This window comes from Podarcis raffonei, chromosome 2 (genome assembly GCF_027172205.1).
Source record: "Podarcis raffonei isolate rPodRaf1 chromosome 2, rPodRaf1.pri, whole genome shotgun sequence".
In the NCBI taxonomy this organism is placed as follows: Eukaryota; Metazoa; Chordata; class Lepidosauria; order Squamata; family Lacertidae; genus Podarcis; species Podarcis raffonei.
The window spans coordinates 45,682,561-45,694,947 of NC_070603.1; the positions used below are offsets into that span (position 1 = coordinate 45,682,561).

The window sequence follows — 12,387 nt, forward strand, 5'->3', positions numbered from 1 at the left end:
TTGACAGCCCTATTCTCTTTTTATACATCATCTTCTGTTATTATTTATTTATGCTTCTATCTTCATTGGATATCTTGTTGTACTATAATTCACCCCAAGTCTAATTTACAAAAGGTAGAAATATATTAAATAAGCAAGTAAGGAATATCCATCAGCCACAGTCTAAAAGGAGACAGTCTAGGCACAGAGAAAGGAACCATGTATGGAAATGGAGTTCCTTTCCCTCTTCTTTGGAAAGCTGATACATATAAAGTATCATTGAGAAAACCTTTGTATAGATCAAACCTTTGCATGAAAATGTAATATTTGAAATGGCTCTATGAGTAAATGGCTTCCACATTTCCCCAAATAAAACTTGAAATTACAATTTTGGCAGCAAATATATAATATCCAAAAATTAATCATTTTTTCCAATCGTTTTTATAGATTTTCCAATTTTAACCCAATTACACAAATTAATTCCAAATTAATACAATTTTGTTTAAGAGGTTTCCCACAATCCATTCTTGATGCGTCTTTATGATCTAATACTACTGCATTTCATATTCTTACTTACTTCTAGCACAATCCATATTACAAATTATCACATAGTCAACAGCTGCTCTCTTAATGATTTCTATTCATTTTATTATATTATTTAACTTTCAAAAAACTTCAAGTGAGGAACAACAGATTTTCTTTTCTTTTTCAATCTGCATGCGCCCAAAATTAATTCTTAACCCACCTTTATTCATTGGTTTTCTTTGTAAGCACCTTCAGGCATTTTTGGCATGTTTTATTATTTGAAATGTTGAAAAAAAGATTTTAAAAACAGACATGTACATGCCAATACAGTTTTTTGTGTGTATGTGTTATATAAACTGTTTTTGAGCACCACTATGAAAAGATAAGGTTACTGTGATGGTTGCTTCCTGTTTTTATGCAGTTTACCTCTGTTTATTTGCAACTAGAAGTCAAGCAAAATTACCATAGTACCATTATTGTAACAAGCTGCAGGTAGGGAACAGGGAAATGAAGGGTTGTATCCAACAAAGTACTCCCATTCACAATAATTTCTGCTTGCACAACAGACTTCTCCCTTCCTCTTCTCTCTTTGTGCTCCTTCCCAATCTGCTTGGGGAGTTGAGGGAAATCCCAAAACAGATTTAGAAGCATGCATAGGGAGAGAAGAGGGAGGGGACATTCCACTACATGAGGGGAAGTCTTTGCATAAAGGGGGAAAAAACCCCAGAAACATACCAAAACGTCTAGCCCAGAACCATGTGAATCCAACAGTAACTCTTTCTCCCTCAGTTTTCACACATTTGAGAAAATACGACATGGAATTTGGATTTTTTTAAAAAAAATATAAATACACAATTTTCTATGAAATATTTCAAGTTTTACATCTATACAATTTTACAAATAAATCCATGCCATATTTGCTGAAATGATGCTTTTGCTGACATTATAAAAATGTAAGTATACTTATATTGATTCCGTATTCTCTGTCAAGTTTATACCCCCTTTTGGTTCTGTTATAGAGTATCACACAGCTTTCAAGCACGTCGTAGTTTAGCCATCATTTTGGATTGTTCCTCTGAGGAACAGCTAGAAAACTCATGAATTTTTAAAAGTCTTCAAACCTTCTGCCTGACAGATGACAGTAAAGCCTATAGTGAATACAATCCATCTTGTAAATCAAGCTTCAGAAAGAGGAAAATGCCACTAAGTGACAGTGTATCTAAAGCCCAAGGCATTCAAGGGCTTTCCAGATGATTTGGGGTGTTTTTTTTTGCATAATAAATAAGTGTACAGCTGTGACAATTGGTTGCTCAGGATCCAGGCATCTATGGATCTTCTTCCAATGTAGGAATATTGCATTTTTTACCACTGCACAACACCATGTTAAATGGGAAAAAGTTATTTCCTTCAGCTGCTACACTCTTGTGTTAGACTTTTAACAAGCTAGAGAATTCATGCTAGAGAATCATGGGGGTCTGTTTAGAAGAATGATCAGCAACACCTTCTAGAAAGAATTTGCAAAACCAATTCTTATAAGCTTGTGACACTTTTGATGTGTTTAATGCTTTTAGTAGTGCTGTGCATCTTATTAGACTGTTTTACTATTAAAATGCCAATTTATTGTGGCATTTATTGAATGCTTATTGCTATTGTATTTTACTGTCAACCGCCCACTTTACAAAACAACAGCAGCAAATAAATATTTGCTGGGGGTGAGGGTGGGACACAAGCACATCAAAATTTGAAAATAGAAAAAAGCGAATACTAACAAAGTTGTCTATACATTAATGCCCCCACCATCTCATGAAACTTTTGCATTGCTTTGATTATTTAAAAAAAAAAGCCATCACAGCCATTTGTTTCTTTTGGGTGGATATAACATATTTTGTAAAGATCCACTAATGGATGTGGAGAAGTCTATTTTTGCTGATTTCCCTTCTCTTCTAGAAAATATGCTCGGGGTGGGGTGGGGTGGTGGTGGTTCTAGAGCAGTTTGGAAAGTGTCATGGGCAACTGTAAAGGTAGCAGGCAAAAACTGCCCGTTCTGTGAGCAAAGGCCTCCTCTAGATCAAATACTCTTCTATAAAACCACTTCTTCAGTCTATGCAGAACTGACTGCATCCCTATATTTAGGTCTTTGAACATTGTGTGTTTATGTCCAGAGCACAGACACACAAATTTATTTTTTCCATGGCATATGGACTATCTTATCCCTTCCACAATGCTATATCTTCATCCATTATGTAAAGTTGGAAGTATCATATTATGAACATTGGCTTGGGGCTAGTTCAAGCTTATTTAAAAAGACTATAAGGTGTTTTGTTTTGTTTTGTTTTGCTTTGCTTAGTTTTTAAAAAAATCATCTGGAAAGGCTGTATGGTGAAAGCCAAGATAAAATTCCTACTGGACTTGTGCAGCAGAAGAACCAAATGTAAAAAAAAGCTCTGTTTGGGAGAAAATGAATTGTCTAATGCTGTAACTGTAAAAAGGCTAATCACGTTCCATTGGAACTTACCTTATTGACATCCATTCGTAATTTCTCATTGTTAGCACTGGCAGCTTTTTCAGCTGCTTTCTTCTGGCGTTGTGGTCCCCTGCCAAAGAAGATGTAGTTGACTAATGCATACTCCAGTAGCGCCATGAACACGAAGACAAAGCATCCCATCAGATACATGTCAATGGCTTTCACGTAGGGGATTTTGGGCAGAGTTTCTCTGAGATGAGTGTTGATGGTTGTCATTGTCAGCACCGTGGTGATTCCTGGGGGGGAAGCATCAAAAAATTCAAAATAGTGTGCGTGTATAGATAGATATAGATATAGATATAGATATAGATATAGATATAGATATAGATATAGATATAGATATAGATATAGATATTAGGGGGAGCTGGAGTTCATTCCAGAGAAGCATTAGAAGAAATATTTTCCATACTAGCTTCTTTTTGGTTTTTGGGTGGTGATGCTTATTACAGTAATGAACAAAAAAAAAATTAAATGCTACGAATTCTCAAAGTCAACACCATTGAAATCTTTCCACTTGCGTATCGCACAGGTTATAAAGTGCACCTATTTCTTCAGTGTGCTGGTTTTACTTAATATTTTTTTACATGTTGTCTTCTGGTTTGAATTCTCAGAAAAATATTGCTTGAAGACCTTGTGCAATATACATTAGCTTGAATCGAGGGAACAGTAGACAATGCATTCAACCTTCCTTTAGGTAATGTTTCTTCTTAAGAGCTATGGAAACTTGAAGAGGCTTAAGTTTAAATTTGCATTAGAATTGGATCCTTACCTGGAATGCAAGGTTCAGCAAACTCAAAAGGCTTGCTAATGTAAACTAATTTTAAAAGACCAGCTATATTAGTTTGTAGCAGCAATAACAACAACAACAACAACAACAACAATAATTTATTTATACCCTGCCCATCTGGCTGGGTTTCCCCAGCCACTCTGGGTGGTTTCCAACCGAATATTAAAAACAAAGCAACATTTGTTGTAGCTGATCATTTATTGGATTACTGCGCCAGGAGGTTAAAAAGATTTGTTTGCATTATCAGTTTTGTTGGAATGGCAACACAAAAACTCTTTCAACCTCTGATTTGTGTATAACTGTTGGGTGAATGAATCACAAGTTGAAAGAAAGTAAACAAACCATGACAAGGCCAGTGTCTCATGAGCTGTTCCTATTCTGCCTTGGGACACAATCTAGAGTAATCATTCACAGACCCACATGAAAGCAAAGTGACTTGTCAATTTTTCTGTCAGGGACAAGAGGGTTTGAACTAGGAATTGTGGGGTCTAGGTTTGGGACCTAAGCTGAACTGTAGACTGTGCATGTTCTCAGGCTTCAGAGCTTTCTTCAGGCACAAAAGGACTCTGCAACATCAAGTCGTGTGACTGGTGAAGCCTGATACAAATCCTAGAAGCCATGCCTTTTACTGCTTTATCGTCAGAGATGTAGAACCTATTTGCTACTCTTCAAGCCCAGACCTGGGGTTGGGTGCAGTTCCTCTCAGCTCTGGACAGACTTGGCAAATGTCAAGACAAGTCAACAAGGGCATGTGACTGAAGGCAGTGGAATTCCTTGTCTGCATTGCCTGGAGTTTTTACCCCAATGTAGCCAGAGGCAATACTACGGTGTAAATAAGTCCATGGTAACAGGTATTATCAGGATTCAGCTCGGTAAACTATTTTACTTGTGGAATTTGAAATGCCCATTAAGAGAAGAAGCCATACTCCTGCAAAGTAGAATCCTATTTCAACCTTACCCAAATTTTACCTAAGAAGACAATACTACATGTTGAGATAGGAGTGTAGTAAAAGATACAAAGTGACACCATTGGTTCATCAGCTCGGTACTTCTCTATAATGATGGGCATAGAGGCTTTCCAGAGTTCAGGCAGGATCTTTCCCAGCCCTGTGAAACAAGAACCTAGAGACTGAACTTGGGGTCTTCTGCATGCAAAATATGATTTCTGTCCAGCTTTGAACCCTCCCCATAGTCTGAGGAATTACCAGCAAGGTAGGAATATTTTGTAATTTTTAGATTAAATATAATGCAAGAAAAGTAGCTAAGGTTGCAAAACTCTATGGTCCCTGAAAAGGTGACCTAAGCCATACGGTCTTTTGGATCTCCCTGAAAAGAGAGGTCTGCTCTCTCAGGGTAAGATCTAGATTTATAAGCCTCTCTGTGAGGCAATGGAGATGTCTGCCGCTAGTGCTCCTCCAACCAAATTAGAAAGGGGTGGGAAAAACATGTGCCCCACTCTTTCCACATGAATTGGCAGGGCATAGGTTCTTCTAATTTTATTTCTCCCCACTTTCCACCTCATATAGGCTTGCTCCACTAAGTAAACAGTGCTAATATAAATTGCAATGATTTTAAGCTAATTCGGAGAAGAAATTGTTTTAGCTGGGTTGTAATGACTCAAATTCTGAATCTTAAATGTAAATTTAATAGGTAGTAGTACACAACAATGCTGAACACCAGCACAAAACATCACACAATCTGGCTGAGCTGAAGCACTTGTATTTACTTCGATTTACTCACTTTAAAATTATCTCTAAATATTTTATCCAAACTGATTCAAAAGAAAGCTTTTCAGTGCTTAAATATAGGTAAACCTGACAAGCCTCCAAAATTAGTACAGGAAGCACATTCTATGGGCAAGAGCCAAAGTAACATTAGTGCAAGAAGAGCTGCTGCTGCACAGGTGAGCTTTGTTGTGTGATGGGTATCACAAGTGGAAGTAGCGTAACAGCACAAAAAGTAAATGATAGAGTTAAGCTGTGCACCCATTGGATTTGGCTGTTATGTTATGTTAGGAATGGAGCTTCTGTTATGGGTGGCTGGCACAACAGGATAGCACTCTATATATGTTGAGCAAAAAGGGCTTACCTAAAGCCACTCTGGCAGCTGAAGCATCATAATTGATCCAGAATGAAACCCAGGAGAGAATAGTGATCAGAATGGAAGGCATATAGGTCTGAAGTATGAAGTAGCCAATGTTTCTCTTGAGTTTGAAACTGAGCGACAGCCTTGGATAGGAACCTAGAACAGAATTTATGTTTAGAAGGTCAAGTTTCCATTCTGTAGCCCTGCAAACACATTGTTAACATTTACAATCCGGAGACTTTTATTGTAATTCAACACCCTTAAGGCAAAAATAAAATTTATTATTAAACAAACAAAATGCCAGTTTCTTTAATCTGTGCCTAAACAAAGATGGCAAAGGTTCACTGCCCCTTTGCTAACAGGTGTGCATACATCAAAACCCTTAAGCTTTGCAGTAGCTCAGCATCCAATACTGCATTTTGACCTTTGCATGTTTTACCTTGCTATGGCCACTTTGAAATCACCTGAAGTGCTAGGCTCAGAAAATGGTTCATATACTTATAGCCACAAAATTCAGGTAAGCAGAGTTGTATTCATGCTGTACTAGCTGTCATATCAATCAAACATAACAAGTTATCATGTTGGGTATTTATGGCATGATTCTGCTCCTTCATCATTATCTTCCTGGCAGGTGATGCCAGAACATGTAGAAACTCAAAATAGCCCCTGTGTAACCAAATAAGCGAACAGTGGAAAAGACCGGGCTGGGAAAAGGGAAATGAAAGGGGATGAGAAGTAAAAACACCAGAAACAGAGCAATATTTAAAACTGTTTAGGCTCCGAGGTTTGTTTAGGCCTCCCACACAAACCTCCTGTGAGAGGAGCAAAATTCTGATCCTTACACTTTCAAACCACTGATCTCTGCTCCCGAGAAAAATCAAACTGGGACAACTGTTCTGCACAAATCCATGAAATGCAAAAGTGGTATTTGCAATCAGACTTGATTAGCAGTCCGGATAGTTACATCCTGTTCTCTTGAGTGTTGCTTGTTAGTTAAAAAAACCCCAAAAAACAGCCCCACTGAACTAGGATTGGAAGTCTGTGTAGCAGAAGCAGGAGTTGCACATCCTGTTTCACTATCTGAGGAATGTACTGCCCCCACCGAAGCCTTACTTATCGGGGTTGCACAACAGCGTCTGGCAAGATCTCATGAGAGTTGCATGAGATTTTGCTGGAAGCTGTGACTGCTTCTCCTCATTTCCATAGTGGTGGTGGCAGGGGTGCCACCCCATGGGATTCCACCATCCAAGGCAGCTGCCTCAGTCCGCCTCATGGACAGGCTGGCCCTGAAAAAAAGGGGGGGTAGTATCAAATTATGATTCCATATGGTGTCATCAGGCATAAGAAAAGGGCATCCATATGTTTTAATAATGAAAGTGTATGGGAAAAGTAGCTTGCTTTTTATCAGCTTTGAGAGTGGCTGCAGAAAAATAGAAAATAGTTTATTTGTTCAGGTCGATTAAGGTTGATACCCTTTTTAAAACAACAACAACCCACATTGGCTGAATACAAAAGTATTTATTATATGTACACCACAGTCGTATACATGTTTGTTTATGTACTGTGTTCAATGGGACTAACTTCTAGGCAAGCATGCATAGGACAGCAGGTTTAGTGCACCTGACACGGCACAGTTATTTTAATAAAGAATAAATTGCACTGGTTTGCCTATTCAGTGCTCATTTGTTTATTCTTTATATGATCCATGCAGTTAGTCATTATGTACTATCCAAAACAACTGATGGGAAGCTTTTCAGCGAGCAGATAGATGCATTTCCTTTGTGGCACCCCTTCACAAACCTGTCGAGAAAGCAACTTTCTTGGTGATAAGTTCATAGTCCACAATGGAGAATTGCGGCAGTTCAATCTTTCGCACTCCTGTAACTGCATTATCACCCCCACGCCAGTAAAATTCAATATCATCTGTTGTGTAGCCATCTGTAAATAAAAAAGGAGGAAAGCTTTAGGACATGGAACACTTGCAGTATCACATCTGCTGCAAGAATAATCCAGTCATTTTACTTCGGTTTACTCTTATTCGAGATAAATATTTACAAAGTTCAAATACACTGAGCACTTCTGCTATGCATACTCTGTACATTTCAACTGGCCTTGATTTAATCTGGGACAAGTGAAACAGAAGCCACTTAGGAACAGGAATCAGAAACCGCTTGGTAAGAATAGAGAAAGGGACTTTTTTGTTAATGGTAACTTGAGAGCAGCTAGAAGACTGTCTACCCTCACCCCATTCCACCTCACACTTTTGTTGTTTTCACTTGATATATTGTTTTGTTGTTTTAAAAACTTATGAAGCAGTGGGAAAATGGGTTAAAAATCCTGAGACAAATAAATAAGAGAAATAACCGCTAGCTTATAGCCTAAACTGATGAGCCTAGCTAGTAGCTGACAGATTCAGATTTTTGACAGAGGAATCCAGAAGTACCAGGTGAAAGACAGATTTAACAAAAATGAAATCTGCATTTCTATTTTGCACCAATTTAATCCTCTTATACCCAGTTTGTACAACCATAGCAGCTGTTTAGAGCTTTGATTATTATATACATATCTAATAATCATCTACATTTTTATTAAAAAAACCCACTCTTAAAAGTTAAAACTCCTTTTTTCAAACAAGTATCACATTTCTGTCAATGTGCTTAGAAAGAATGTCAGGGAGTAATCATGGAAAGTGAGGAAGATTTACGGCAGGGCTGTTGGGCTGCAAATGAGATATTTCTTCTCATTCCTCCGAGGCTGCACTTGCTTCTTCAAGTCTGCCTTTCCAGTACTTACAGCATGTCCTAAACAGACTTCTCTGAGTCAGAGCTCATGACTGCTGGGTGTGTGGCGACCAGGAACACCGCACCAGCTCAACGATCATGCTAAACTGCCTCTCACCATTACTGGACTGCATCCCCCTGCAGGCAAAGTGCCTGAATGGAAAAGGAATGTCACTTGTGCAGCTTGTCGATGACACCAGCAAAGAAACTGTGGGACTGATGCAGGAAATGACAAGCGGCAATTGAGAGAAAAATCAAAGGCTCGGCAGAGGAGTATCAACGTGATCCTCCAGTTTTAGATATACAGATCTGACTCCGATTCCTCTTATCTGATTCATGAGTTCTGTAGCCTGCAGACCCAACAGGGGTCTATTTAGCTATTTAGGGATGCTATTTAGCTAAAAATGAAGAATTTAAATTACTTATGCTCAAGTGCAGTTTAAGTTCCACCGCAATCCAATGAATATACTTTGGGAAATAATCAAAGGCATATTGATTTCCTAGAAATAGACTCTTCTGATTCATAGTAAGCAAGCAAATAAAACAGACTAGAAGCAGAGCCCCCTTTTCTTTCCCCCTCTGCACTCCCAAAATCTGCCCTGAAGGGTCCACCAACCCCAACCCCCATAGAGTTTGAAAGTGTGTGGGGAGATGCAGGGTAGAGGAGGGCAGGGGGAGGAAATGAAGGTGAATTTTTGTGTGAGTGGAATCTTGCACACAGATAGCTTTGGATACAGTGCTAATAACTATTTACAGGCCCTTCTGAGCCATTTACAGCACAATCCTATCCATGTTTGATCAGAGGTAAACCCCACTGAATCCAGTAAACTTAATCTCTGGTGAACGGGTAGAAAACTGCAACCTTAATTGCTTTTACTTCCCTCATTGCTATCACGGACTTAATTCTATACCGAAGCCATGCTTCAAAAATTTATGTTTTCATGCTCTTAAGCAGCTATTAGCATCTCTGGAAACATTTTTCATTTTTCAAAAAAAGAAGAAGTTATTTTGGTAGCATGAAATATGGAGCTTAAATCAGGGGCAAACATGATGATGTCCTTGAACTTTATTTCCACTATTGTTCCTTGTTGCCTGCAGCATTCACTCTTTGCTTTCGCTGGAAAAAGCGGACACCAACATGTTGTTTCCTACTGAGTTAACCATATGATTGCTTCTCAAAGGCAGCTGGAAGCACTGATTAGTGACATCATCCTTTCATTCTGTTTCCATCAAAGGTGAGCACAGACCACATGTATAATATTTCTTTATGTTTCCTATTTAAAATCTCCAAACAATTTTTGTTAGCATCTTGCAGAGCTCTTTGACAATATCTCTAATATATATTTGTGTAACATTGTCATCATGGTGCAATCTATGTGGCTGACCACAGATAGCACACTACAGTAGAATGACAATTACGAGAACATGACAGTGAAGACTGGAAGACGGGGCAAGTCTAAGCCTGGGGCGGAGGAGGTAGCGAGGGCAGAGGAAGGAAGGTGACCTGTTGAGGAGGCAGAGGTGATGTGTGAGGCAGAGTACAAGAAGAAGGACTGGGGGGGGGGCTTCAAAACACACCACAGGCATCAACATGCTGCTAAAAGGAAGGTGAAAAGAAGGTGCATTGAAATTATAACTTCAAGAGTTCAAAGCATGATGTCAGTTGTTGAATTTGAACTGCAAGGCACATCCTGATAAGGATCCAGCCTGCAGAACCAAAACAGTTCCCCACTTCTGGCCTAAGGTGGGGAGGAGGGCAGTGTGAGAGGTGCAAGTGGGAGCAGGGGGGTTTGCAAGGGGAGAAAGCATGGACACAGGTCCTGCAAGTTATAGACGAACATACAGAAAAAATGCATCAAATACAAATATAATCCTAAATACATTTATACAGAATCTAGCTTCACCGACATCGGTGAAAATGGTTTCAATCTGAGGAAATGTCTGAATGAAGATTGAGTTGGAAATTCAATGCCCAACTTCTTTTATTAGGCCATACATAAACACATGCACACTACCACAGTAGTTTTATCAAGGCATCAGTTCTCTCTTATCAATAATGAACTGGATTTCCCCATTGCCACCCAACAGAGGTCTGAATAAGAACTGTTTTAATACACAGGCTGCAGCATTCTCATCTGAACAAAATTCAGTGAATGAATCATTCATTTCTTAAGGATTAACTGAGTCATTATATTTAATCCTTCTCTAAACTGGTGGACATGTGTTCCGCTTGACTGTAACATTTTCACTGGATTTGTGTCACATTATGTTTACTTGCTTCTTAAAAGACTGAAAAACTAATGTGCTGTAGAAAACCAACTCTACTGCATTTTAAGATCCATTACCTGATTTTTCTGTACGTTCAGATACACAAATATATATACTGTTTTAATGTACTTGCTGAGATCAGTAAGGGAGCACCACCACCAGGGACAAGTGCATAACGCCTAGTGCATGTGTGATCCAGTTGTATGAAGGAGATAAATACAACAGTTCTAGCCTAATATTAGACACAGCCCAATAATTGGTGATGGTGTCATGATTAGACCTCTGATTCTTCCAATATCCTAATTTCTTGAAACATGTAGAGCCCCAAATTTTAATATATCCCTCAGAAAGCATCTGAAAAGGGTATTTAATAAGTCTTATTTCTGAAACATTCACATCTCAGGGCAGCACAGTCATGAGAAACTGACACTAAATTTATTTAGGAATGTTTTGTCATAGGGACAAGCCCTCTGTGACAGAAGGACACCCTCAAATGCTCTCTAGTGTTAATCTGGATTAGATATGGGTATGTCCTTACTAGGCTCTGCTCTTTTGCAATATCACTGTACCTATGAATATAAGTCCCTCATCTAGTAAATGTGGCCCATACTGCATAGAAAATATTATCTCTGAGAAATAATAAAAAAGCATACACTTGTAAACCAAAAATGCTCAAAATTGGCAAAATTAAGTCAATATACAGAATAACAGATTTTGATGCAAAAATTAAAAATTTAGAAACATATTGTTTCTGTTCGAGCGCTTAAAAATTCATTAGTATGGAAAGGTGGGGTTAGAAACCCTTAATTTTTGTGATGTAGCCCCTCTCCCCCAACAGCTACAGTTCTTAGCAAGGTGGAATGGGATGATGGCTTAGATACAATTGGCGAGAGTCATGTGGTGGGATTTCTGGATTTCTTTAAGGGCACCCCTAACCATTTCTCCATAATCCACCCCCCACCCCCACCCCAATTTAATAAATAATAAATTAGACCAGGCATAGGCAAACTCGGCCCTCCAGATATTTTGGGACTACAACTCCCACCGTCCCTGATCACTGGTCCTGTTAGCTAGGGATGATGGGAGTTGTAGTCCCAAAACATCTGGAGGGCCAAGTTTGCCTGTACCTGGATTAGACAAATTAATGGAGGCTATCAGTGGCTACTAGTCTTCATAGCCATATGCTGCCTCCAGGATCAAATGCACTCAGCCTCTGAACACAGTTGCTGGGGATGGGGAATAACAGCAAGAGACTACTGTTCCCACATGCCCTTGCTGTGAGCTGCCCATAAGCATCTGGTTAGCCACTGTGAGAAAGGTGTTGGGCTAGATTCGCCTTTAATCTGATCCAGCAGAGCTCTCCATGTATTCTTATGATTCGACAAAGTACACATACTTCTGTACTTCCTGGGATTATCTGGTGTTTTGGAACAGAAAGA

The 12,387-nt window shown here is 39.0% G+C and overlaps 1 protein-coding gene across 5 annotated transcripts in view; it reads right to left on the bottom strand.

The window, feature by feature from the left end:
• GABRB2 (gamma-aminobutyric acid type A receptor subunit beta2) overlaps positions 1-12,387 on the bottom strand; it is a 108,824-nt gene that overhangs the window by 19,132 nt on the left and 77,305 nt on the right. For all 5 annotated transcript variants that reach the window (XM_053376459.1, XM_053376457.1, XM_053376463.1 and 2 more), the window contains exons 7-9: positions 7,701-7,838; positions 5,904-6,056; positions 3,020-3,264 (exon numbers count right to left, since the gene is read on the bottom strand). In XM_053376459.1, coding sequence (XP_053232434.1) covers positions 3,020-3,264; positions 5,904-6,056; positions 7,701-7,838 — 536 coding nt within the window. The remainder of the gene's footprint in view (positions 1-3,019; positions 3,265-5,903; positions 6,057-7,700; positions 7,839-12,387) is intronic.